Source organism: Melitaea cinxia, chromosome 6 (genome assembly GCF_905220565.1).
Source record: "Melitaea cinxia chromosome 6, ilMelCinx1.1, whole genome shotgun sequence".
Lineage (NCBI taxonomy): Eukaryota > Metazoa > Arthropoda > Insecta > Lepidoptera > Nymphalidae > Melitaea > Melitaea cinxia.
The window spans coordinates 8,269,045-8,295,521 of NC_059399.1; the positions used below are offsets into that span (position 1 = coordinate 8,269,045).

The 26,477-nt window shown below is 35.2% G+C and overlaps 2 protein-coding genes across 2 annotated transcripts; one reads left to right on the forward strand and one right to left on the reverse strand.

Moving 5' to 3' along the window:
• Positions 1-4,645: 4,645 nt before the first annotated feature.
• On the reverse strand, positions 4,646-11,430 carry LOC123654313. Its single transcript, XM_045590225.1, has 5 exons — positions 11,007-11,430; positions 10,680-10,901; positions 10,306-10,443; positions 5,732-5,951; positions 4,646-5,488 (listed from the first exon to the last, which is right to left on the reverse strand). The coding sequence occupies exons 1-5, from the start codon at positions 11,259-11,261 to the stop codon at positions 5,007-5,009; spliced, it is 1,317 nt and encodes a 438-aa protein (XP_045446181.1). The 5' UTR covers positions 11,262-11,430; the 3' UTR covers positions 4,646-5,006.
• Positions 11,431-13,175: 1,745 nt separating this feature from the next.
• Positions 13,176-15,650, forward strand: LOC123654614 (integrator complex subunit 12). Its single transcript, XM_045590509.1, has 2 exons — positions 13,176-13,841; positions 14,821-15,650. The coding sequence occupies exons 1-2, from the start codon at positions 13,410-13,412 to the stop codon at positions 15,112-15,114; spliced, it is 726 nt and encodes a 241-aa protein (XP_045446465.1). The 5' UTR covers positions 13,176-13,409; the 3' UTR covers positions 15,115-15,650.
• Positions 15,651-26,477: the final 10,827 nt, after the last annotated feature.

Consider the following 26,477-nt stretch of genomic DNA (forward strand, 5'->3'; position numbering starts at 1 on the left):
AGTTACTGGTATTGTGACATTGTTATTGTTAGATATGAATTCCAGTCACTTGCTACATAGCCAATGAAAATTTTCAGCTTAGATGTCATTGCGAGATTATCATCTTATGTGCCAAAGAATAATTTGTTTAAGATTAATTAAAAAATATATACCTATTTTGTTGCTGTACACTTGAGTACACTTGTAAGTGTATTTTGCAGAAAGAAACATATGTGTTATATATAACAATAAAATCTAAAACTTTTAGCTAAGTCGTCATCGGCACAAGATGGTGCAGAAATGCGTGAATTTGATACCAGACGTTCTCAGATGAAAATCGGACTTAGCACATCTGAGTTTTTAAGTATGTTCTTAAAATCATCTTGCGTTCTGATTATATTCGATAGTGTTGTATATCTCATAGTCATTATTTATAGACTTTAACATCATAGTAATCTTTTTCTTTACTTAAGATATGTGATAGTGTATTATAAATCTTAAATTTGATAATAGTGTAATGTAATGAATCAAATATTGTTAAAATTTAGTGAAAAACCTATGAAGCTTGTTAAAACCTACTTATTTTCATTTTAGAATTATTATTAATCGAATTTCTAATCACTTCACATTAAAAAGAAGTTTTATGATGTAAAATGTATAAAACACTCCTAAAGTGTATTTTAGAAGACTATTGGTCCAAGAAACGCGACAATAAGTAACAAAATATTCAATAGCCTGCAATTATTTTGCACTTTGTAAAATTAGTATAAATCTCGCAGTGACATTTTTCAGTTTATTAATTTTTTTAAAGTAATGCATACAATGGTAAAGAAAATAACTTCTATGATTATTGTAAAAGGTAGCTGTCGCTAGTTTTAAATGCACTTTATTTAATATCGTTCACTTACATATCCAATTAGAATTGTCCATAGTTTAACATTTTATCTAGTCGATTATCCTTATCACGTTCGCAATTTATAGTGAGGTTATCTTTAGGAAAGTGTAATGTTATAGGAGAGATAAATTTGTATAGAATTGTTTAGATGATGCGTTTATGAAGTTAACTTGTGAAAAAGCAAAACTGTACTTAGTTCCCACGATATCATTATAATTTACGTAGGTACCTATTTGTCTATTGATATATATATATTTTTTAATTTATTCATAATGTGCTTCGCTCTTCAACTTCAAATTTAGATTTTAAATAAAAAAAAGATTGTTAAATTGTTAAAACTGGACCAAAGTTGTTTGATGTTGGTTGATGTATTTTTACCGTAATTTACGTTGAGTGTAACGTTAATATATTGTAGTCAATATTTATGACATTTTGTAGGTAAGATGTACGTGCGTATAATTTGAAAATAAAAAAGCTCGAAGGTAATGCCTGTTCATGCTGCTATTGTAAACTTACGATCTGTAACTAAACTTGAGGCCGAATATTAGATCATGTCGACATGATAAACTATTAAATAAAAAATTTAGAAAACCTTACTCTTCAAATTACTAGACTGATTTTGGCTAAGATCTAGATTAGGTAAAACCGAATTAGCAAAACCGAATTATGGGGTTTTTGGGTGTGGAGGGTGGAGGGTGTAGGGGAATCTATACAAGGTAACACTGTCACACCTCAAAACCCCATGGATATGGAGATATCCATGGTTAAAGTTTTGAGTCTGTCCTACCCCTAGAGTGTTTTTTTTGTGCCGCGGAGGCGCGGAGGGAAGGGCAGCCCTCGCCCGCCGTGCGAAAGCGCGCGAACGAATGCGTAGAGGAGCGGCTGCGGAACGGAGCATGAGTGAGCGTGCTTTCGCACGCAAGGGCGGAAGGGCTGCACTTCCCGCAGCGCCGGAGCCAAGCGTTCCTCTAACTTTCGAAATTCTTCTTCTAACCTTAAAACTTTAACCATGGATATCTCCATAACCATGGGGTTCCGAGGTGTGACAGTGGTACCAGGGGAAGCGTTCCCCACCCTCCCCCCCCATGCCCCCACGGTCCCGAAATTCGGTTTTACCTAATCTAAAGCTTTACCCTGATTATTACTAAAGATAGCTAAGAACAGCAAGATAATTCGCTTTCACAAATTGAAATCATTCCATTCGTTCGAGTTACGACGTCACAGACAGACGTTGGCGTAAAACATATAGGTACCTAACACCGCTCTTTTTGTATCGGGGGCTAAAAACACTGCGATCAGTGATGGTTAAAACACGATTGAAATAGTGACAAAGTCTCAATATATTTCGTCAGTTCATCAGTGTTTTAGTTTTATATTGCTTCTTTAATTTGTTCTATCGGATAAAGAAACAGGTACAGTGCTGGTTACTTTCGTTATAGCATATCAAGATTATATACTATTATATCTACATGTCTGCAAGTAAATAAAAGTCTAATGTTGTCATTTAATGTAATTTCCCAATAAGACTTTATTTTGTACAAATATAACGTGGAAATTTGGAAATGTAAAATTTGATTCGAAGTTAGCTTCGTTTAATAACTGTTCGTATGGTTTTGATATGGTGTTTACAGTTTATTGTAAATGCGATCAATTAGGAAAATGATTAACTAATTATAAGACGGACATTATTTTGCTTGTTGAGTGTTTCCTTTTGTTCAAGTTATACGCATGTGTATTATCTGTTTAATTCGATTTTCTCTTAAGCTCAATCATGTAACTAATCATTATTTTGATACCAATATAACATTTAGACAGTGCATTTATTTATTGCTTATCAACACTAATTTTAGTTAAAATAATAACGGAATATATCGAAGAACAATAACTTACATAATAATCATAATATTAAAGTTTTGGTACAGATTTACATGTTTGAGCTACTTCCTCTCTTCAAGTATCTTAAGTAAGCATTTCAGTACTACTTTACAGCTAACGAAAATTTTTTTTTAACTAAATAATACTTTAAAGTCGTTAAATATCTACGTCATCTCATCCTTTAAAAAAGTAATCTTAATTAAAATTATATAATTATTAGCTATTAGTTCACGCAGTATAATAGTTGTCTTCTTGTCCTAATATAATTTTACTACTAAAACAAATTTAATCATATTGAATAAGTATCCCTAATCTTATATAAACCTATGCTAGCTAAACATATGCTTAGCTGTTTAACAAACAAAAGGGTTTAAGCTGTGGTAAGAAAAAATATTGTACAAGTTTAAAGGCTAGAAAGAATTTAGGAGCTTTATAAAAAAAAAAACTTCTATAGTATTACAAATATAATTTGAAATCTTTCGAACATGTAGAAAATAAAACATTAAACTATTTGTATACTGCTAGGCAACTATCACATTGGTGTTTTTCAAGCTTGAGGAATGAGCACGTTAGAGGAATGCTAATATGATGTGCCTATTGGTATCTAAATATCTATGGCAATAATATTAAAGTAGAAACATAGTAATAAATATATTAAACTACTCCTAAATCAATCGAATATGTTTAAATCTTAAAAAATCACTCAATTGAACTTTTCAATTTTTGCATTTTATTGCTGCAGTTCTCTTATTATTAACATCCGTAATTTAATGAATTTTCATAATGTTACGTTTCACACACAAAAGTTGAATCTAAAACTGCGTTGAGAAATTAAAAAATAAATAGAGTTTGTGATAGTCCGCACGGCAGAAGTGGAAACTTCATTGGCAAATAATTTGCCGATGAAGTTTGCCAATGGCAATCGCAATCAAGCAATAACGCAATAAGTCCCGAGTTCACCCGATTGAGACTCACCATTCAGCAATGAAGAGCAGCTGTTTGTATCTTTCCCGTTCGGGTACACTTGGCGGTCCAAAGTTCACCCGATCGAGCCTTTCACCTCAGAGCGTGATGGATCAGCCTAACTTACTACCTACGAAAAAATGTGTGTGCGGTGCGCCAAAAGAAGTTTTCACTTCAAAAAAAAATCCCTGATATCCCTAAAATACTACCAAATCTGGTACTAACTCGGTTTATTCCGCGTTAATGTTATTATATCTACAAGATTTTTGTTATAATTTTACAATATACTAACTTTCGTGAGTTAAACTACAATTAAAAGCGACAATGAGGGTTAAAAACAGGTCTAAATGAAATTGTAACAACTTAACAGACGTGTCGGCAAAGTGCCAAACTGTAGATGGCTTTAACATCAATAAATTGAACTAATAAAAGTGCTTTAATTTAAGAAAAAATAAATCTACTCTTTAGTAATTTATCTTTTTAAGGCTAATCAAATCCAGTCAAATTTTTTAATTTAAGAATCTAATCTTTAAATTAGTGTTCACTTCAATTTGAAATGGTTGATTAGTCCATATAGATTCTATAGTTGTAGGCTAGTTGAGTATAGTGGCGCCTCACGAAAACATTGCTGTTAAAGCTTATCGTTAGCTGGATTTGTACAAGAGGTTCTTGGAAACCTAACAAAAGTATTCTGTAGGGAATGATAGTTGAATATATTCATAATGTTTTGTTATGGTTCTATATGGTTGCGAATGTTTGTTGACCAATAATAACATTTAAAGTGTAAAAATTTAATTGAGATTAGATTTGGCTTCTTGCTTAGATATCATTTTTATCAAATAATGCTTCTTATATCTGAACTTAAATGTTTTTAGTGCATAATTATTTTTTTATTACACTTCTCTCTAGCATCTTTAAAATGAAATAAAAAAGCAATATTTAAAATGTTTACTTATTTACAAATAATATTAAAAAAAGTTCAACAATTATTAAAACAATTGTTACAATCCTTAAATATCTTGATTAGTCTTTCAATTAAATTTACATTTAAAATTAAATAATGCTATGCTATTATTAATATCCAAGATTATTAAAATAATAAAATTATTATTTACATTCACTTTTGTTTTTCTTTTACACTTACATGATTTCATTTATTGTAGTAGTAATAGTAATAAAGTTATAGACTTTTATGTATGTTACACTTCGACATAGTATGAATTTTAAAAATGAGATTTAGATATTATTGGCATAGAAATGAAAGAAAAACGAATAAACAAGTTTTGCTATAGCTTCAACGGGCATCTCCACTTCCATTATGTTTGTGTTTTCGTAGATCATTGTTGTTGCTGAAAGTTTCTGTTAGATTATCCCCACCACATTCATAATTGGGCAATCTACCAGTGCTAGCCGACCTTGAAATTTTTGGCCTATATGTCAAAGATGAACTTGAGTTTTGTGCCAATTTTTGTGGTATTTGTAAAGAGGTAACAGTATTCAAAGCACGAGAATATACTTCTAAAAATTTAGACAAATTTTCTCCACTAATTCTATCTCCACTATCAACTCTCTGTGCACTAGTCTCAGCATTCGTATTTGGCCTGCTTCTAAAACGTTGTTGTAGCCCAACACTCACAATTCCAAATAAACTTAATTTAAATGGAATGTTAAGAATGTAATTAATAAATATCATAATTAGGAAAAATATCATAAGCACTGTTAATGCTACTACTAGTATTCCATACATTATTTTATTCAGAGGAAACCAGAGTCCATCTGAAAAAAAAATTAGTATAGATTAAAAACATAGTATATGAAAAAACAATGGGCCATCATTAATAGTGCAATTAGTTGCGAGCCTGCCTTTCGCTCTAGTGTTGCAGGTTCAATAATAAATAGTTAAAAACCAATTTACTCCTCCACTAACTAGTCTAATGACATGTGTTGTTGAAGGCAGATTTAGGAGTAAATCTAGTATTAAAATTTTCCATGGCCTCATGAATATTATAATAATCTTACCAGTAATTCCATGAATTATTATTTGAATAGTTTCACTAATAGTTATCATTGGTTCTGACACCAATAAAGAGAAAATGCGGATCCCAATTTTCAGAGGATTCATATGTTTCAAGAACACAAGAGGATCAGGTGGAGGCACTTCACACTCCGATGTCCAGATGTACCACTTGCATGTGTTGACAGCTGATAAAAATCTATCTAGCTCTAACTTTTCAGCCTCCTGTAATAAAATAAATAAATAAAATATTTACACAAAAATACCCTTTACCTTACTTTATCCTTTTATAAAAAAAAAAAACACTTATAGTAAAACTAATAAAATTATTTATATCTATTTTAATTTTAATCATATTTGTCATTAACCAGGACAGTGAGTTTAAAGAGTATATTATCTCTTATTATTATTATGTGACTGGATGTCACTCCACCTGCATAATATACGATAGATACATATATTATAATAAATACTTATATAAATATTATAGTAAATTTAATTATACTTACATATATAAATATGAACGGGTGGAGGAATACGCCCCGGCAGGGAGATCAAACGGCCGGGGGTTAGGGCTGCAGGCTGAGAAACCGGCGGACAATCGCAGCCGAGATAAGTAACACCGCCTTCTGCATCCTAGCTGCGAGCGAACCGTCCCGGATGCTGGAGGCTTAACGGCATCAAACCGTTGGCAGATATTACGAAAGGAATGATTTCAGCGGACCTCACACATCACATGTCGACAATCTCGTGCGCCAGATCCAAATATTTACGTTTTTTCTCAGTTTCGGCTTTCACGAGGTTCTCGTCATGCGGAATGGTGATGTCCACTAAAAACACCTTCGACCGTGCCCTGTCCACCACCACGATATCAGGCTTGTTCCCCAGTATCGTCCTTTCTGTGGCTATAGGCAGGTCCCAGTAGAGCCGGACTCCGTCGCGTTCAACAACGGTGAGTACTGGTAATATCGGTATACGGCATCCTCTGTTCCAGGAGACCGTACATAAAAGCAAGCTCTTGGTGGAGAATTTTGGCCACTTGGTTATGTCTGTACAAGTACTCAGTGTTAGCAAGCCCCGAAACTGGAAAACACATGCCTGAGTGACTCGCCGGGATGACGACAGGCTCGACAGAAGTCGGGAGTGCCATCCTTCAGGATATGCTTTCGGTAGTTGTTCGTCTTAACCACCTGATCCTGTATTGCACAGAAAAAACCTTAGGTTTCACCAAAGAGGTCGCCGAAACGCAGCCACTGCACGGAGGCTCTACTGTCCACGTGCGGCGGGTGAAGCGCCTTGTAGAACCGCCCATGCAGCTCCTTCATCCATACGGTCTCCCGGTCAGAGGTGCTCAGTACGACCGGTTTCTGCCAATTCTCTCACCAATATGTCGTGAGATCTTACAGCTCAGAATGGACGTCAGTGTCTTGTAGATGGAGGTCAGACACGTTATGGGGCGGTAGTTGGTAGGATCCGCGGTGTTGGTGGACTTTAGGAGTTAAGTGAGTTATCCCGATAGTGAAAAGGTTCGGAAGTGTCTTCCGATCTATTGCCTCTTGGTATTGTCGAGCCAAGGTCGCATGGCAGACCGAGAGCCCTTTCAGCCAGTAGTGATGCAGATCGTCGGCCTCCGGACTTTTTCAGTTCGGAGCCCGCCGGACCACACCACTGACATCCTCCGTAGAGATGGCGATCGGTTCGATTTTAGCACATGCGTTCTGAACCGCCGCAATCCAAGGGCCCTCCTCATGCTCCACCTCCCTTGACCATATGTTGCGCCAGAAGGCGACGAGGTCAATCGTACTCGGTTTTATGGAAGCAGAGCACGGTATCGGGTTCTCCAGCTTTTTATAGAACCTTTTCTGATCACTCACGAAGAGACGATTTTGTCGGAAGAGCTCAACTCTCTCAGAGTACCTACGAATGCGCTTTCCCCATGCCGCGATTCTGTGCTTCAGGCCGTCGATGCGCTCCGTTAGTTTATCGGCTTTTTCAGGCTGATCGAGGCTGATGCCTAGCCCGTTGAAGGCTATTCTAACAGAGCGCACAATTCTTGGCCTTGTGTTGCCCGACCTGAAAGCTAGCAGCCTACCAATGAGAGCACTGGCCAGGCTGATACGGCGTTCTATTCTCCTCTTCCAGGCTGGTACGTCGCTACTTTTATGAGCAGCGCGTCCAGGTTCCTGGGTCTTGGCTCCGACAAGGCGGTGCGCCGCTAGAGCGGCATCGAAGAGAATAGAACCCCGTATCCTCCAAGCTGAGGCTGCCTCTCAAATAGGAAGGCAACAGCCTGTTGGCTGCCTCAATGGCACTCCGCGTCGCGGCATTGAGGGGACGGCGAGTAAGTCGCGGTCTCATTTCCAGAGGAGCGCCTCGAGTCTCGGAAATCGCCTCTTCCTAGATCCCTCTCATCTGCTCTACTTTTTTGGGCGACTGCTCCCTCAGTGATCGCCTCTACAGGCGCTTCGCTACGAACGCTTTCTTGTTGCGTTGCGCACTGTGGAAACGGGTTCGACTTCAGGAGCAGCCTCACGTCGAAACCGTTAGAGCTCGGCGGCGTCGAATAACGAATAATTTCGTTGGATATACCGAGCTCGATCTGCCAGGTTCTGTTCCGTGACAGTTAAAGTAGGCTCAAGCAGTAGGAACTGGCGGTGCATTACTGCCCGATAGCCAGTCCGCCCGGTCTCCCATCCCACAGCCCTATAGTACGCACGCATGACACTCTCGTTCATCTTCGGTGTCCATCTCATGCGACGTACTCCACCAGCGGCGGGCACCGAATGCTGAGTCCCTTGGGACTCTGTCGTCGCCAAGTCAACTAGTGGGGATGGTGGATAAGCCGAACGATCAGGTGGGTGGTGCCGGTCGGCGGTTTTTGGGTGGCGGCCCGCATGCTGCCACGTCCAGCGCGAGCTCCAGACGCGCCCTGGTATCCTCCAGGCAGCGGCCCTATTGCGCCTTTCTAAATTATCCTCCATCATTATTACTTATAAGTGCTAATATACTCACTCGGAGAGGCACTCACGCTCTCCGAGGAGGCTGCGCAGGTGTTATGCAGCTTTTGTTGCCCTTAGTCGCCTTTTACGACACTCTAGGCGTAAGAAGGGGTGGCCCTATTCTACTCTACCGGGAACCACACGGCTATTGCTATTATTATTATTATTATTTTAAAAAAATACAAGATTTCTACTTGACCTAACTTTTGACTAAAACCTTGAATGGCCCAATGACTAAAACCTTGAATGGCCCACCCAATCTCGTCGCATAGGTGGCTAACTTACTAACATACTAGAGTACTTACAGTACCCCTTTGTAAATATTGCACATCGGCTAGTTCGGCGTCGTATAACGTCGTCTTAATCGCACGCGGGTAAGTAAACAGAAATTCCAAACTATAGTCTGTTCAACGAGAAGAGATACCAAACATAAACAAACCCCATCATTTTTTCGTAGCGACGACGGAATAAACAAAATATAGTCTATCTCTTTCTATCTTGTTTGTTTGCTATCTGCTGCACTTCTCTCTGCAAGCTCGAACGATATTTTAACTGGCTTTGAAAGCATTCAGATTGTGGACGGCCCTTTGATTTTGTATTATTTATTTTTATTTCATTCCGTATCCTGAAGCGCGAAGAAGTATCAAATCTTATATAAATAATTACATTTAATTAATTATATTTAATAAAGTAATTATAAAAATATAAACATATTTTACATTTTAAAAATTAGTGTAAGTAAAAAAAGGTTACAAAACCCTTTAAAGTTTAATGACCTTGCATTTGGTTTGTTTACGTTTTATATCTCGGCTCGTTGAATGCACTATAGTCAATGTGCAATATTTACTGCCGGATACAGCATGTGCAACAAATTGAAACAAAGCATAAGATGCTCTTTGTTTTTTTTTTAAGTTAAAAATTACCTATTAAAAATAAAAAATAATTCACGATTCAGCCTGTAGCATCCCACAGCTGGGCATAGGCCTCTTTCCCCCTGTACGAGAAGGATCAGAGCTTAATCCACTATGCTGCTCCATTGTGGGTTGGCAGATATATTCCACCTGTGTACCACACATTGTACATGATAACAACTTAGACCAAGGGCTTAACATGTTCTCCGAGGCACGGTGGGGAGACCCACAAGGACTGCACAAACTTCCAGACCACAGCAAATATCTGTATGGCCAATACAAATGTTTGTCATGTCAGCGGGGTCGAACCCACAACAGCCAGCATAACAGCCACAAATCAGCACTGTGACCTTTGCGCCAATGCATCATCAAAGGATATCCAAGCTAAAAATAAATATTTGTATAAATAAAAATATCCATCATGCGTGGGAACCGAAACTGCAAACCGTTAGTGTTTTAGGCCACTATATACACAACTACACCAGAGTGGTTGGTACAATAATTATTAATTTCATTTCTTAATATTTTAGTTTTGTTGCACAAGACCCAAGAGTAATTATGATAGGAATTGTCAGTGGCCTACCATAATTGCCTGAATCCTCCATTTGGCCCGGCTGTTAAAAAGGGTTAAACAGTCTTGTACTAGACATATAAATTTTATTGACTTACCTTATATGAAATTAATACTTCATAAAAATATAGACCAATTGTTATTAATATTACAATGTGTCTACTTGACATATGCTTCCATAACCAAATTATTGTTAAGACTGCTGCTAGAATACTTGTAGCCCATGTGATGTGGGTCTGAAAGAAAAAAATATTTTTTTAGGGTAAATCCTATAAGTTAAAATAATGTTTTACCTTTTTTATATAATATTTTTATTATTTAAGATGTAACCAAAAAGAATAATTGATGATACCAACTGAGACCTTACAATAAGAGAAATAATGAAGATATACAAAATCAAAATGGTTTGAGAATAAGTTGTAAGAGAAAAATTGTAATAAGGATTTATAAACTTAAAAAATTTCTGGACTACCTTGTACTCTGTTAAATAATATTGTAAGTACTCGCTCCAAGCTAAGACAATTTTTTCAGCAATAGTCGGTTTAACAATAGCTTCCTCCATGTATCCCATAGCACGTCTATACATTTCTTCAGTGTGGGGAGAGTTTGATTTGACATAATCTTCAAGAACATTCCAACGTTCCTCATTATACTTCATTTGTAGTGATATATCAACACTACCATCTTCATTTTTCTGTAAATGTTTTATTATATTAAATTTCTCATAAAAATCTGATTTATTATATTTTTACTAAAACATTTAATAACCTAGCAAGTATAATAAGTATTTTACACTTACTTTTATCTGTCCCCCCTTTAAAACAATGGTTAGTATTCTCTTGTAAAACCATTCTGCCATTGCCATATTGTGAGTTCGTTCTACTTTTTGTGGCTTGATTTTAAGATCAGGGGGTACGTCTTCATCAGTTATAATCGAGATTTCACTACTCATTAAGTCCCATGGTTCTGGGCCTATTTGTTGCATGTTGCATTCATTTATAACTAGATTTATGAAACAAATATAAAGAAAAATAATATTTTTTTCGTAACGCATTATTCTTAATATCAGAAAACAAACCCAGAATTTTTTAAGTTATAGTACATTACTGTTTTACTGTAATATTATTAAAAATTATATTATTATACTTATTATTATGAAATAATTTAGTAACTGTGTAATGCGACAGAAAATTTTTGTATGAGTTATGAAGTATGAAGGTCGTTATTCTGTCATTGTTTGTAATTTTGGCATGTGTTTTGTAGTATTGCCTTATAAAATTATATTATTTTTATAAGGCACTGTAAAAACCAAAATTCAAATTCAATAAATAATAAAAACATATTAAATTGAAAAAACATTTTTACTTTGAATTTAATATTTTATCGTTATATTACAATCCAATTTCCGTTTATTTTTCTACATAGGTCAGGTAAACCTTTTTTTAAAATAAAAGTCAGACTATCTAATTTGTTTTCAAATTATCACTTCAATATATATAGATTTTTAAGCAGGCCATAGCATTATCGTAAATATATTATGTCTTATGGGCAAAAAACTTATACCTAACCTGCAATGTGCATACGTTGCCGATACGCGGTCCGAGCGAAATAGCTTCGCGAGAACCCTCTGTCTTTTTCATTAGGGTGACCAAACAATATGATATAGGTAGAACTAATATCGCTTTAACCTGTAATATCCCACTACAGGGCATAGGCCTCTTTCCTCATGTACGAGAAGGATCAGAGCTTAATCCACCACGCTGCTCCAATGCGGATTGGCGGATATATTTCCTACCATGAATAACGATCGTTATCAGGTGTACATGATAACAACTGGAAACGACGGCTTGACGTGCTTTCCGCGGCACGGTGGGGAGACCCACAAGGACTGCACAAACACCCAGACCACGACATACACCTGTATGGCCAATACAAATGTTTATCATGTGCGGGGATCGAACTCGCAATCGCCGACGTAACAGGTACATTCCATAGCTGTAACCGTTGTGCCAACGCGGCTAGAACTAATATAATAACCATTAATTTGAATTAATAAATATTTATTTGGTAGATATTTATAGTCACGTTCACACATTACTAAATAAAATAGTTTTATGCGATTTCTGTCTTAAAGTTGATTTGTGACCTATAATTTGACTAAGCACTGAGGCGCCGAAAAGCAGCTAAATTAGTTTTCTTTTTCAGCAGCTAAATTAACACACATCAGCCTATCACAGTCCACTGCTGGAAATAGGCCTCCACAAGTTCGCGCTAAAAATGGCGTGAACTCATATATTTCACCTATAGTCACCACGCTGGGTAGGCGTTTTGGTGACCGCAGGGCTGGCTTTGTCGCACCGTAAACGCTGAAACGTTATGTATATGTTTGAATATGTGTAAATATTTCATATTTTGTACTATATAATTGTTCATCGTTACTGAGCGCTATTAGGGTAATAATCGAGGAGCGAATGCGTTAATTAACTTAGGTTAGCATTACCACCTATCCCTAGCTCATCCGTATTTAGAGACACGGTACCGAATACAACGTATTGTGTACTCAGGAGGTAGTATCGAAAAAAAGTATCGTACTCATAAAAGTATTGATGCTTCTAGGTATCGAGTACAAACACAAAAGTGCTTGATACCTAGAACTAGAAGTATTGATACTTCGACTTACAAAAAAAGGTCGTCGGTTTAAATTATCGTATAAATACTGAAGAACTGTTTTTAAATTTTAGTCGACGACGAAAAAAAAAGTGTAATAAGCACAGACATATTCCTCTTATATGTCTGTGGTAATAATACCCATTTAAAACTCTCGATAGTAAGTTTAAAAGTTTTTAGTAGAGTAAAAGTATCGAATGCAAAGCAACGAGTACGAAAGTATCGGTATCGAATGGAAATGTACTCGATACCACAAAGTATCGATACTCTTTTCGTATCCCTATCCGTATTGCGAACTGTCAAAATTGTTTGATAAAAGTCAAGATTCAAGAAGCTTAAACAAATATTAAAGTTAATAATTTTTTTTGTAGATCATCCGACTACTTGACAATTTATTTTCTACGCAACTAAAATTATCTCCATTCCAATATTAAACAAACAAACGCTTTAGTGCCGAATCTTCAATTTATCATAAGAAAAACTAACGTGTCACAAAAAATTATAGTTAGACAAACTACTATTGTCACTTACTAACATGTCGTCAATTGATTTTGATCCATCTATTAAGTTATGCTTAAAGTATTTACATTCTAGTGCGCCTGACTCAACAGAGCAGTTACGTTTAACTCTTGATGATATGATTCGTCAAACCTATGGCAATTCAAAAACTCTTGGAAATGTTTTACCAAAGAAATATCTTATTGAAGAAAAGCTAGAATCACCATCGCGATCTAAGCATAAGAGTGACAAAAATTCAAATATTACAAAAACGGTTACAATACCTCAACAGAGTCCTCAACAAATTCAGATTCCAGAGAGAGAAAACGATGATGGTTCAGTTATGGATGGTGAACTTGCTTTTGATCTCTTACAAGAAGATTTGACTTGTGTGGTTTGTCGACAAATTGCAGTGCAAGCAGGAAATCGCTTGGTGGAGTGTGATGCTTGCCATGCATTGTACCATCAGGTATGTTTAGACCTTTGATATATTATCTTATAATAATAAATTCATTTCAATATCTATACAGAAAGGATATTTCTTCTTCTTCTTGTATAATGGCTTCCGTGAGGATTTGCGAATGTCAGAGTGAGTCTATGGTTTTATGTGTAGGGTAAATGCTCTGCTAAGAATACCAGTGTCATGAGAGTACAAGTGTCAAATATTTATACGATATTAATAATGGTAGGCTTTTACTGTTGAATTACCTAAAACAAACATAAACACAAAATTGTTAATTTATTAGATGGACATCATATTACAATTTAATGTTGTTAGTTGATATATATGAACATAAAATATCAATAAAAGATGTATGTACATATGATAAAATAGATTTGAAATTACAAGGACGGGGAATATCTATACCATCTGGGGGAAGTAGGTCATAGAGAGAAGAATGATTAATGCTATCCAATTTGAATATGTTGATCCTCCTCTTCATCTTCAAAGACAATACAATATAAACGGATTCAAAAGGAGTCTCAAAAAGGGGATTAAGTCCGCATTGGAGAATAGGGCAAGGGAGACTAGTCAGTTTTTGGTAGCTAATTAAGAGCATGGGGTATCTTTGTGCAACCAATAATTAGAGGAAGAGAAGAGTTGGGAAAGAGAATGGAGTTCACTAATAAGTGGGTGATAGCGGGATTGAAAGTTTTTAAAAAGGAATCTATCAGATAAGTATTGTCTTTGAAGATGAAGAGGAGGATCAACATATTCAACTTGGATAGCATTAATCATTCTTCTCTCTATGACCTACTTCCTCCATCTATTCCCCGTCCTTGTAATTTCAAATCTATTTTATATGTATGTACGTACCCCTTTTAAAGGATATTTTAAAGTTATGTTATCAAAAAATACAAATTATATGTTTGTAAAAACATGAGGTTATTTTTAAAAAAAAATTGAATTAAACACAATAAATATGTAAAACACACTTTGTTTCCAGGATTGCCATAAACCTGTAATAAGTGACAACGATATGGCATCTGGCTGGCAATGCGCTTCTTGTCTAACTTCTCAAGGATTTACTACGGGATTTACTACCACATCATCTTCATCTAAGTCGCCTACTCATATCTCTGGATCAACAACACCAGTCAAGATATCTTCTAGCAGCTCATCATCATCTCCACCTCATAAAGTTGTTACACCAAATATAAATATAATATCAGCCGATAAAAGAATACAGATTATGAAAAAAAAGGCAGCAAAACAACATGAGAAAAAGAAGAGCAAATAAGTAATATTGACCATCTGGACCCTTAGAGTATAATATGTAGCTTGTTTATATGTGTAATTAAACTAGCGTTCTTACGTTTAGGGCCATATAGAGGCGAACGCCCAGGACGCTGGATATAAGGGGGCGCCACAGGCTCTGACTGATAGGTAGGTAGATCAGATAACTGTTGAATGAATACTGGATAATGTCAAACAAAAATGAAATTTCTGAAAACGACGACGAGAAATTTATAACTTTTACTGAACTGTGATGTAATTATATCCATTGCTTTTTTAAATATATGATTGAATTGCAATCAGAGGTCGCCCTTGAAATCTTGCCCAGGGCGCTGATAGTACTAAAACCGGCACTGCATGGCACCATAACTCAGTTGTTGTTGCTGTCCTATGGTACCCCAGTGGTACAAAGGGCCCTCGTGAGACGTCTCCATCCGCTCCTGTCCTGTGCCTCTCGCTCCATGTCCCTCCAACTAAGAAGAACCATAACTCAGTAGAAATTATTAATGAAAAAAATTAAGCAGAAGCAAGTCAAAATCGGAAAATTTGAAAAAAAAATGTTAAACATGAATAAATTGGCTATAAATAACAACTTGAATGTGAAACTCAAGTGACTCTGTCATTGACTTGACACTAACATAATTGTACACAATGGTAATTTTATAAATAGCTAGCTGTGCTCGCGAATTCGTCCGCGTAAAATTTAACAAAAAAGTTATTGTTCAGTTCGCTGAGTTATCTATACATATAATAAAATGGTAGAAAAGTCAAAACTCTACATTGAATATTTTTTTAAAAGAATACTTGGGGTATTTATTTTCTCAACGCATTCTGTAACAACGTGTAATCTAATGACGCATATTTGAATGTTGTTGTTATTATATTAATAACCATGATATATGAGCTAGCTTCACACTATAAAAATCACGCAATATAAGTAATTAAGCCGATAAACATAATTAAATGAATATAAGTAGACAAGACAATTTTAAAGCAGCGCCATCTATGAGATTTTTCTGTAGATATGAAATGTAAAGAAGAAACTGGTAAATGAATGTTATTTTAAAAGGTATAATCGTAGGTATATTTGGAGCCGCATAGCGTTCACGCAGACTACGTCGCGGGCAGCAGTTAGTAAAATAGATAAATTTCTAGAATAAAAGTACCCTAAGTTACTCCTTACTACCTCAGCTATCTGCCAGTGAAATTCCCGTTAAAATCGGTCCAGCCGTTTCAGAGATTAGTCCCACCCATATGCATTTAGTAAAAGGCGGTTATTTTAATATTACAAACAGACACTCCAATTTTATTTAGTTGTATAGATAATTATTTTATAATTAATTTTATAATTTTTTTTTATGAAACCTTAGTTCAGTTAAGTTGCATATTATTTAGATTACAATATTGATTCTGATATCGAAATTAAATGGAAGGACACAAGTTTGATAAAAAGTTGTGTGTAGCTTTGATTTATATGATAATGATAAAGCAGTCGTCATTTAAGCAAAACAAAAATAAAATTATATAAGCTTGAGATCATTTGTAATGATTGTAGCAAGAGGTTGATTAAAATTATTTATTTCTAAACTTACATTTTCAATAAAAAAGAATGCTTTTTTATTCTCTTTTAATTCTCTATCCTTAAAAGACACTGAAAAGTCTCAACCCTGCATGCATGATATTTTATATTTAGTTGAAAAAAAATGTACGTGAAATTTTATGGTATTGGTATTACTGGTAAAATAATAAAAAATATAGAATGTTCAGCCCGTAAAATTCTCCATTTTGTCTCTGTAGGATGCGGCCTACACTATGCACTCCAAGTGAAAAGTTTGTATGTAAGTAGATATTTATTCAGTATGGTTTTATATAAAACTTAGAACAATCAGATTTTGTAAAGAGAACTATTTTAACATGTTTATTGTGATATTTTCTAAAACAATGTTTTTCTTATTGTAATGAAGTTACAGATTTAATCTTTACATTTTGTTTGGGTAAAATTAGTACGAATAGGCATGTTACGCCTTTACTTTTATCACAAAAGCCAGCCACTGGTCAACTTTGTCTAGTTGAACGTCTTTTACTGCTGCATCCTGGGAAACACTTCCTCTTTTTTTTACTTCCTGCTTAACAAGAACTTTGTCGTCCCCTTTTTATTTTATTTATTTCTCAAAAGCAAAGGGTTCAGCAGACACTCACATATATAACATAAGTAGTAAAGCCTTTCAAATGTACAACTTATTCATGCGGTCCTCTACTGAATTCAGACATCCATCCACACTCGTGTATCTTTTTAAGTCCTTAATAAGGCCACAACTTGAATACGCCGTTGCTATCTGGAATCCATTACACATTAAATATGAGAAAAGCCTACCTAACACGATGTCGTACGAATGCAGGTATCCGTTCCCCATTAAATCGAATGTTTGATAGGTATATATAATAGGAAATTTTATACACATTTAACATTTTTACCAAATGTAATGACGCATATACGGGTTATTAATATTTTAAATGGATAACCATAACTCACAAGTCACTTACACGCATAGTATACATTGAAGAAAACTTATATAAAAGTATATTTTTTTATAGAAATGAATGATTTTTTTTATTTAAAACAACTATATTAGTGTATCTGTATATGTTTAAATATATGTATATACCTACCACTTTTATAGTCACTATAATAATTGTACCTATTAATCAAATTTCATAAATCTATATGTGAGTCCATATGTACGAGTATGTACCTATAATATATTACCTAGTCCAGCCATAAGTTCTGTTACAATTATAAGAGGTTCATTGCTTCGAAGAGAAAATGATTCCTTAGTTTGTCCTTGAAAGCATAAATTGAAAGACTTTCTTGGATCACTCTCAGTAAACGATTCCAAAGTGTTGCAGCGCGTGTTGTGAATGAATTAAGTAGGAAGTTGGTGTTAATTCTGGGAACTTCGAGCATCGATGTGATGCAAGACCTAAAACGTGTTGGGCCATATTGTTAAAAGAACCGACAACCGATGGGGAAGAAAGGTTTTCGAATGGCGACCACATCTCAGCAAAAGAAGCACAGGCCGCACTCCAACCAGGTGGACTGACAACCTAAGGAAAACAACGAGAAGCCGCTGGATTCAAAGGGCACAAAACCGAATGGAGTGGCGAGCATTAGGGGAGGCCTACGTCTAGTAGTGGACTTGTAAGGGCTGATGGATGGATGGATGGATCTATAATAATAATAATAAATAGTGAAACGCTTCACACTCAACGGCCCCCAGTAGGATTACTGTGTCACACACAATACAAAAGAACAAACGCCCAGACCACAGCAAACATCTGTATGGCCAATACAAATGTTTGTCATCTGCGGGGATCGAACCCGCAACCGCCAGCGCAACGGATACAATCCATGGCTGTAACCGTTGCGCCAACGCGGCGTCCAATATCACTTAATTAAACCTAAAAATAAATCTTTTTAAGGAGCTTGCTGTGATGATTTTATTTATATTTTAATGTAACTGGGTTTCTATCCAAACATGTTGGTCACCATGAACGATTTTCTATGATTTTTAACCGACTTCAAAAAAAGAAGGAGGTTATTAACCGACTTCAAAAAAAGAAGGAGGTTACTCAATTCGACCGTATATATATATATATATTTTTTATGTATGTTCGGAGATAACTTCTTCGTTTATGAACCGATTTTGATAATTCTTTTTTTATTGGAAAGGAGATATCCATAGTTTGGTACCATGATAAGGAAACCAGGATCTGATGATGGGATCCCATAGAAATCTAGGGAAACTTTCAAAAATTGTAAGGGTGACTAGTCAATTTAATCGTGTTTTCATTAAGTACTATAAAGCACTACTATTTAATAAAGGTCTGGAGTCGATCTGATGATGGAGAAGAAAGATAGTCGAGGGAACTCTTCAACAATTTATAGCAATTACCCGGTTTTTGAACTTAATTCGTTTCTATTGATGAAAACTTTGCACTTGTATGAGTTATAAGTGCCATTACAGTCTGATGATGGAGACAAAAGATAGTAGAGGGAACTCTTTAACGATTTATAGCAATTACCTGCGGTTTGAACTTAATTCGTTTCTATTGATGAGAACTTTGCATATGTATGAGTTCTAAGTGCCATTTCAGTCTGATGATGGAGACGAAAGATAGTCGAGGGAACTCTTCAACGACTTATAGCAATTACCTGCTGTTTGAACTTAATTCGTTTCTATTGATGAGAACTTTGCACCTATATGAGTTACAAGTGCCATTAAAGTCTGATGATGGAGACGAAAGATAGTCGAGGGAACTTTTCAACGATTTATAGCAATTACCTGCTGTGTGATCATCTGTGTCGCAGGACCAGGTTTGATGATGGAGCCCATAAACACTCGAGGGAATTTCTCAACAATTTACAGCAGTTAACTTTTGCTGTTTGACGACCGCTTTGATATAATGGTGCATGTGCCGTGTCAGCGGCGCCTAAACACCGACGGTCGCCGGTTCTATTCCTGCTCGGAGTGGATATTTATGTTTATACAAATATTTATTTTCGGTCTAGTTGTTAATCCTTGTGGTTCCCCCAACCTACCTAGAGAACACGCTAGGCTGTCAGTCCCGGTTGTTATTACGTACACCTGATAGCGAACTTTACTCATAGTATGTCGACGCGTTAGCGCAGCGGTCACAGCACCGGCTGTTGCGCTGGCGTTAGTGGGTTCAATTTCCGCGCAACGACAGACATTTGTATTGGCCATATAGATGTTTGTCATGATCTGGGTGTTTGTGCTTGTGTATTGTGTATGTTTCCGAACCCCCGACATAAAAGAAAAAGCATCCTTGTTAGGTCTACCCATCACTAAAAATTGTAAAATAAAATAATTTTTAACAAAAAAAAACCGACTTCAAAAAGGAAACTAAAAAGTGAAAAATAAATTTACTTAGTACAAAGTAATTCGTATTTTGATTTAGTTAATCAGAAATGATTTAATAAATATGTCAGCAATAGCACTGTCGTACGCAATTAGAAAGGAATTTATAAACAACAGATGCAACGATCGCGCCACCTAGCACATCGTTCGATAGTCATCTACCCTCATTTATTATATTACTCGAGTTATTCTGACGTGTATAAAACGAATAGTGCAACCGCCGCTAAGGCAGTCTTGGCTCTGGCTTGGCACGATACATTTGTTGTATCCTGCTAGTAGCTTAACCTAGACTCATTCGATAATTAATTTGTGCATACGAATTAATTGTTACATATTATGGCGGATAACTCGAGCAGTGAAGGTGAGCGTTGATACGTATCTCAAAGGAGACCTCCTTAAACCTACACCTGGGTCGCAAGTCCTAGGCACTGCTCTGAGTTACTCCCTCCGCCACACGATAGACACGTGTTCGGTGGACGTTACAATTTCGTTATAATCTTTTTAAGTACTACCTACATAATATTGTAAAGAGTGCGAGTATAACCTACGCCCGCGCCCTGCAAATATAGAAAAGGAGCTTCCAAAATAGTCGAAAGACTACAAATATTTTATAATTTGAAGTTGGTGCCAAGTAAATACTACAACAACCTGGCTACAATAACAAATACAAACAACACACACACACACAACAAACAAGTACAAAAAATATTATTAGATATGTCAAAACAATAACAGAATAATAACAGTATTCAACCTAATAGTCAATGAAACAAATTATGAAATAAAACTGAGTATAACTTACGAGTAGATACTAGAGTAGTTATTGTTTTACTATAAAACTATTGTTATTATAAAATATTTATTTAATCATTTCTGATTAACTAAATCAAAATACGAATTACTTTGTACTAAGTAAATTTATTTTTCACTTTTTAGTTTCCTTTTTGAAGTCGGTTTTTTTTTGTTAAAAATTATTTTATCTATGAACGGAAAAATGGTAAACACGAAAAACAATTCACAATAAATCGAACACCTAACCTACATATTATCTGATTACTTAAATTATAAGATACTTATATCTTAGAAGTTGCTGTAAAAGTAAGTACAATAAAAGTAAGTAGGTATATCATCATTATCACAGCAGCCTGTCGCAGTTTACTGGACATAGGCCTCCACAAGTTCACGCCAAGAATGGCGCGAACTCGTTTGTTTTGCCCATAGTCACCACGCAGGGCAGGCAGGTTGGTGACCGCAGGGTTGGCTTTGTCGCACCAAAGACGCTGCTGCCCGTCTTCAGCCTGTGTATTTCAAAGCCAGCAGTTGGATGGTTATGCCGCCATCGGCTTTTTAAGTTCCAAGTAGTGGAAGTGTGTTATCCCTTAGTCGCCTCATACGACACCCACGATACGAAGTAAGTATATGCTTAGTTATAAATAAATTACTTGTTATTATTACAGTACAGTAGGTAAGAATTTCTATCATCGGGCGCACGTAATTTTTAAATAAACGTTTATATTTTTAATTTATTATGTTTTATAAATTATTAGACGCCGCGTTGGCGCAACGGTTACAGCCATTGATTGTACCTGTTGCGCTGGCGGTTGCGAGTTCGATCCCCGCACATAACAAACATTTGTATTGGCCATACAGGTGTACAGGTTACAGCAATGGCCTAAACGAATTCTACATAAAATAGAGACAGATTTTTTATTCAATTTTTTGAACTTTGAAAACCATGGTTTTCTTGGAATAATGGGTTGGAATGAGGCATAAAACCTTCCTTTTATTTTGTTGGTCTTATCCCAGTCGTTCTGCCAAGATTGGTATGCTTGTCTCTGAGGAAGATTGAGGATGTCGTAAGTTTGATACCTGTAGTATTTATTGTCCACCTGATGGAACTATGCCTAGTTGTGGGATACTACAGGCAGAAGCCATATGTGACATTAGATCAATATTCCCAATTCTTTGTAAAAAAAAATTTCAACTGTACCTAAGTACCTACCTACTTTTTAACTTCTCTTATTCAATAAATCGCCAATACCGATATTATTATAACCGTTATACTTATTTTTATTTAGGTACGCTGGCTAATCGTCACATTGACGTGACGGATTAAGCTTCTACTCTTCTTTTATAGAATACTAGCGACCCGCCCTGGCTTCGCACGGTTGCAAAAACTATCAGTATTCCTCTACTATGTTTTGTATGTATTATACATAAATATAAATAAACCTTTCTCCGGAATCACTCTATTTACTAAAGAAAACCGCATCAAAATCCGTTACGTAGTTTTAAAGATCTAAGCATACAGACAGCGGAAAGCGACTTTGTTTTATACTATGTAGGTAATAATTAGTACGTAGTAATAAATATTACTTTTGTCCTATTTTGGCAGAATTAGGTACAGGTCGTTACTGAAGGGTCTTGGATTAATCGAACGTGTTTTATAATAATATATATATATTTTTTAATTTAAAGAAGTCGAAATATACTTATTAACACTTTTTTTTAAACTACACAATAAATACCGAACTTTATAATTACAAGCTACTTTGCAGTGAAAGTTCTGTTGAAATCGATCCATCAATTCTGCAATTAATCAGTCCCGGTAACATGAACAGAGACCATGAGAAAGATAAAATTAAAAAAATAGTTATTCATTTATAATTACCTAAAACTCTGTTCTTTTGATTTTATAATAATTGTGTTTGCTCGCAAACGAAAAAAAAAACCGACTTTAATTACATCGAAGAGTAATACAACGTAGATCGACGAAAAAATAGTAATACTTTGTTCGTATTCCATATAACGCGACATTATAAAATTGTAGAATTATATAATGTTCTACTGTTATTTCTAACATTTTGTTAGCGATTGTAGGCAGAAATTTCATAAAAGGCCCGTCTCCGATTCGCGCGAAGCGCTGACATCGCTTATTACGGCGGGTTTTTTAGTTGAAGCGGATTTATATTGAATTACGGTTTATGTCTTTTTTATTAAAAATATGTAATGTTCATGTTTTCACACAGCTCCGATGCACGACTGGAGTTTACCCCTTCAGATCAACTGTCTAAATAGGCGCAAAAAGGCTTACTAGTCTAAGAAATGTATTATTACTATATCAAATTGTAAATAAATGAATCCAATAACGCCATCTATCGGAACCTAATTGCTTTATTAGAAAACCTCTGAACGCCATCTCTGACAAGGTCATTCGTTCAGTAGATTTTACTGTTCAATTTTTTGAAAATCGATTCTTAAGGAGAAAACTCCAAAAACAGTCAAGTAAATACCCCATATCAGATATAGCTTCAAAAAGTTCGAGTCAAATCTCAATTATATTTAAATGGGACCACATGACAAGCACCACCTATCGATTAAAAAAAGAATCATCGATATCGGTCCACCCAGTAAAATAGTAATGAGGTTAATATAACGTTGGTCGACGTAAAATAGCCAAGTAAATACCCAGTATTAGCGATAACTCAAAAATTAAAAGCTCAAATATATTTATAACGAATAAACTGCTACTCTCTATTCTAGTGGAATATTGTAATTTGATCGATAGTGAACGAAGTAATTTCATTAAATTTTGATAGATGGCGTTGTGGCAAAGTATTGAACATGACCACAGTCGTCTTAACATCGTCATGTAAATACGTGTCATCAAAGATTACTCAAAAATTGCTCATTATATCTCAATCATATTTAAAACGAACGACATGACAAGTATTAGCTTTTGATTTATACAAAAAAGATCAAAATCAGTGCACCCAGTAAAAAGATATAACGTATAATACAACGTAGGGTGACGAAAAAACCGTCAAGTAAATACGCAATATTAGATATAACTCACAAATTACTAATCAAATCTCAATTAAATTTGAATGGGACCACGTGACGAATAGTAGCTTTTAATTTATATAAGAAACGTCAAAATCGGTGCACCCAGTAAAAAGTTATGAGGTATAATACAACGTAAGGTGACGAAAATAATGTCAAGTAAATACGCGTTATCAAAGATTAATCAAAAAGTAGTTATCAGATCTCGATAAAATTTATATGTGACCACATGATAAACATCAGCTTTCGATTAAAGTAAAAATTATCAAAATCGGTACACCCAGTAGAAAGTTATGTGGTATAATACAACGTAGGTCGACGAAAAAAGCGTCAAGTAAAAACGCATTATTAGATATAATTCGGAAAGTAGTTGTTAGATCTCAAATAAATTTAAATGGGACCAATCGGCACACACAACCTTTCGATTAAAATAAAATTTGTCGAAATCGGTCTATCCGGTCAAAATTTCTGATGTAACATACATAAAAAAAAAAAAAAATACAGTCGAATTGAGAACCCCCTCCTTTTTTGGAAGTCGGTTAAAAAACTAGCTGACCCGGCGAACTTCGTATCATCATTACAGCCCATACAGTCCACTGCTGGACATAGGCCTCCACAAGTTTACGCCAAAAATAACGTGAACTCGTGTGTTTTGCCCATAGTCACCACGCTGGGCAGGCGGGTTGGTGACCGCAGTACTGGCTTTGTCGCATCGAAGACGCTGCTGCCCGTCTTCGGCCTGTGTATTTCAAAGCCAGCAGTTGGATGGTTATCCCGCCATCGGTCGGCTTCATAAGTTCCAAAGTGGTTGTGGAACCTTGTTATCCCTTAGTCGCCTCTTACGACACCCACGGGAAGAGAGGGGGTGGCTAAATTCTTTAGTGCCGTAGCCACACAGCACATAATTATGTATATAATATGCTAATAGGTTCACAATTTCCTTAATTATAATTCAGGTGAAAGTAGAACAGTAGTTGAAGAATTTTATGAATTAAAGCTCTAAATCTCAAAATTACAATGGAAGGAACACATGCACACCTAGATGTAATATATTCTTATTGTATAAATCACATGATTTTCCATGTTCATTTTCATTTATATTTATTATTTAATATTAAACAAATTCACTTAAAATAATGATACTTAATGTATTTTCTAAGTACAAAAAATTTTTGTTTTCTAGAAATACTAGCGATGGTATAATTTAAGTATTTATATTATTTGTTTTAAAAACTGCACTAGCAACAAATCAGTTTATTAATGGGTTTCTAAGTTTGCTGTTATGACAGTGTCTTCATAAAACAAGAAGATACAACTAATCCTTAAGCTAAAGAAAATAAAAACAAGTCTGATACAATATGCACCACGTCATTTTGCTTTTATTATATTAGAGTAAAATGAGATATATTCGAAATATTGACAATAATGGCACCGCTTATTTTCATTCATCTGTTTCAAATGTGTACTAATCCTAAATATATTTTGTTCTAAGTCATTAAATAATATAAATTTATAAAAATTGGTCCATTGCAGTCTTTTCCTAGGTCTCGTAACTTTTGTTACAATCATTATATTCACAACCAACAATAATAACTAACACAGAGATACACTCTGTTAATTCTTTACACAAGTTATTGACATAATCAATACCTTTTCTCTGCTTATAAAGACACAAAATTTACATAATCCCATGTTTAGATATGCATTTGATATTCAGTTATATTGTCTTATCATATTAAGCTAACATTTGACATTTTATTAGGCTACAGAGGTCAGTCCCATCATATCATACTTTCGGTTCTTTTGACAAATTATGGGATAGCAGATGGAGAAATAGTACATACCCATAATTGCCAAGACAATTGAAACAACAACTATAACAATACCCCATGCTGATAGCCCCAAACCTCTTCTTGCAGGGCCTTGGTCGGAACCTGACGCAGCATTTACTGTTGTTTTTGATTGAGCGTTTTCCTTCGTATCGCTTAACACAAACTTTATCGTATGGTATTAAAGTTCAAATTGACTTTTAAGTATTATCACAAATCTTTTGTATGGGAGTATAGAAAAGTGTTGTTTTTAGACTTTTTCAGGAAATTTAAAAATTTTTTTTTTAGAATTTTTCTCTCCGTAAGAACCATCCTCGTACTTCAAGGAATATTTTAAAAAAAGAATTAGCGAAATCGGTCCAACCGTTCTCGAGTTTTGCGCTTAGCAACACATTCAGCGACTCATTTTTATATTATAGATTGAATTTAATTTAGAAAACTAATCGCTATTAATTTATTAATCTCCGTCGTCATAAATCCATGTGTTATAAAGTTAGGTACTCAAAACCGTACCTACAAAAGATTCATTTAACATTTGTTTACATTAAGGAAACATTTCATACTAAAACAAGTGTAAATTAAAAACATGAAAATATTCTATATTATATTTTAGTACATATACTTTAGTAAACTTTGTTGTTTTTACATGTGAAATACAAGCCACCAGCTACAATTTAGTTTCCGCTACTGTGTCAACAACATATTGTAACCAATAGGGCGGTTAGCGTGTGCTGATTGGTTGAAATATTTGTGTA

What these genes read in the sequence shown, in the direction of transcription:
- LOC123654614 (XM_045590509.1), top strand. Translation starts at nt 13,410, where the DNA reads ATGTCGTCAATTGATTTTGATCCATCTATTAAGTTATGCTTAAAGTAT. An exon ending in GCCATGCATTGTACCATCAG is followed by an intron (nt 13,842 to 14,820) that starts GTATGTTTAGAC and finishes CTTTGTTTCCAG; the next exon opens with GATTGCCATAAACCTGTAAT.
- LOC123654313 (XM_045590225.1), bottom strand. Translation starts at nt 11,261, where the DNA reads ATGCGTTACGAAAAAAATATTATTTTTCTTTATATTTGTTTCATAAAT. An exon ending in ATTATTTAACAGAGTACAAG is followed by an intron (nt 10,444 to 10,679) that starts GTAGTCCAGAAA and finishes TTTTTCTTTCAG; the next exon opens with ACCCACATCACATGGGCTAC. An exon ending in AATAATTCATGGAATTACTG is followed by an intron (nt 5,489 to 5,731) that starts GTAAGATTATTA and finishes TTTTTTTTTCAG; the next exon opens with ATGGACTCTGGTTTCCTCTG.